This window comes from Tupaia chinensis, unplaced genomic scaffold (genome assembly GCF_000334495.1).
Source record: "Tupaia chinensis unplaced genomic scaffold, TupChi_1.0 Scaffold000332_1, whole genome shotgun sequence".
NCBI lineage: Eukaryota > Metazoa > Chordata > Mammalia > Scandentia > Tupaiidae > Tupaia > Tupaia belangeri.
In genome coordinates, this window is record NW_006159826.1 from 2,738,497 (window position 1) to 2,739,685 (window position 1,189).

The 1,189-nt window shown below is 63.6% G+C and overlaps 1 protein-coding gene across 1 annotated transcript; it reads right to left on the reverse strand.

Annotated features, from left to right (window-relative positions):
* PRLH (prolactin releasing hormone) lies at nt 1–782 on the reverse strand. The gene is made up of 2 exons (XM_027773231.1): nt 683–782; nt 1–164 (listed from the first exon to the last, which is right to left on the reverse strand). The coding sequence occupies exons 1-2, from the start codon at nt 780–782 to the stop codon at nt 1–3; spliced, it is 264 nt and encodes an 87-aa protein (XP_027629032.1).
* Nucleotides 783–1,189: the final 407 nt, after the last annotated feature.

The window sequence follows — 1,189 nt, forward strand, 5'->3', positions numbered from 1 at the left end:
TCACACATCCCGGGAGGACTTAGCACCGCCTTCCAGGGGGAAGCAGGCCAGCTGGTGTTGCAGACCGGGCAGGGGGACGTCTCGCAGGGCTGCTCTCCTCCTGCCGAAGCGGCCCACAGGCCTGATCCCACGACCCGTGTACCAGGCGGGATTGATGTCCGGGGCTGGAAAGGAAAGCCCCAGAGCAGCGTGTGGGGTGCACGCTCCAGGTGTGTGCGTGTGCTCCCAAGGCACAGGCCAGGAGGACACACAAGTGCCTGCAGGTAACTGCGCCCCACGCAGGCCACCTGGGCTGCCTACTGGATGGTGCACAGAGGGCCTGGGTCATCTCTGGATGGGGACTTCGGGAAACGGTATTGAACATGCTCCCGCTCAGCTCTCCCTCTGCCCACAGGCATGGGGCTCTCAGTGACCGGTCTGTGCTGCGGTAAGAGGGGCCCCTCGACTGTTGCTAGCTCTGAGGCTTGAGGGAGCAGAGGCGGGCCCTGGGGGAGAACGGGAGCCTCTTACTGGTAGGCCAGGCTCCCAGAGCTGGGCACATGGCAAGGCTGGCACTAGTGGGCATAGGAGGTGTCAGGCCCTACCCCAGGGTGGGGAAGGGGGGGTGTCAGGCGCTACCCCAGGCTCCTGGGTGAGCGGGGGTGGGCAGGAGAGTGGCAGACTGTCGGGGTCCGACACTCACCACGGATCTCCATGGAGTGCGGGGGGGCTCGGCTCGCAGCCCCCCGCAGGGCAAGGTCCAGCACCAGCAGGCACAGAAGCCAGGCCCTCAGTGCCTCCATCCCGCGGCTGGTCCAGCGAGGCCTCCTTGGAGCGATCCCCCACAGGAGGGCACGGCCTGGGGCAGGGAGCGGGGGTTACACGTGCACGACGCCGGAGACCTCGTGTGATGTTAGCACTGTGTGTGAGGCGTGTGTCCACGTGTGCGTGCATGTGCAGGAGAGGATGCTGTGCAGGTGCGCGTTCCAGCGAACTGTTTACATACGTGTGTCCATGTGTGTATGTCCACGTGTACTTGCATGTGCAGGAGAGGATGCTGTGCAGGTGCGCGTTCCAGCGAACTGTTTACATACGTGTGTCCATGTGTGTGTGTCCACGTGTACTTGCATGTGCAGGAGAGGATGCTGTGTAGGTGCGCGCTCCAGTGAACTGTTTACATACGTGTGTCCATGTGTGTGTGTCCATGTGT

Bases quoted from the DNA above. Each gene is read 5' to 3' on its own strand.
- PRLH (XM_027773231.1), bottom strand. From the start codon at position 782: ATGGAGGCACTGAGGGCCTGGCTTCTGTGCCTGCTGGTGCTGGACCTT. The intron at 165-682 runs GTGAGTGTCGGA...TTTCCTTTCCAG, and splicing joins GCACTCCATGGAGATCCGTG to CCCCGGACATCAATCCCGCC.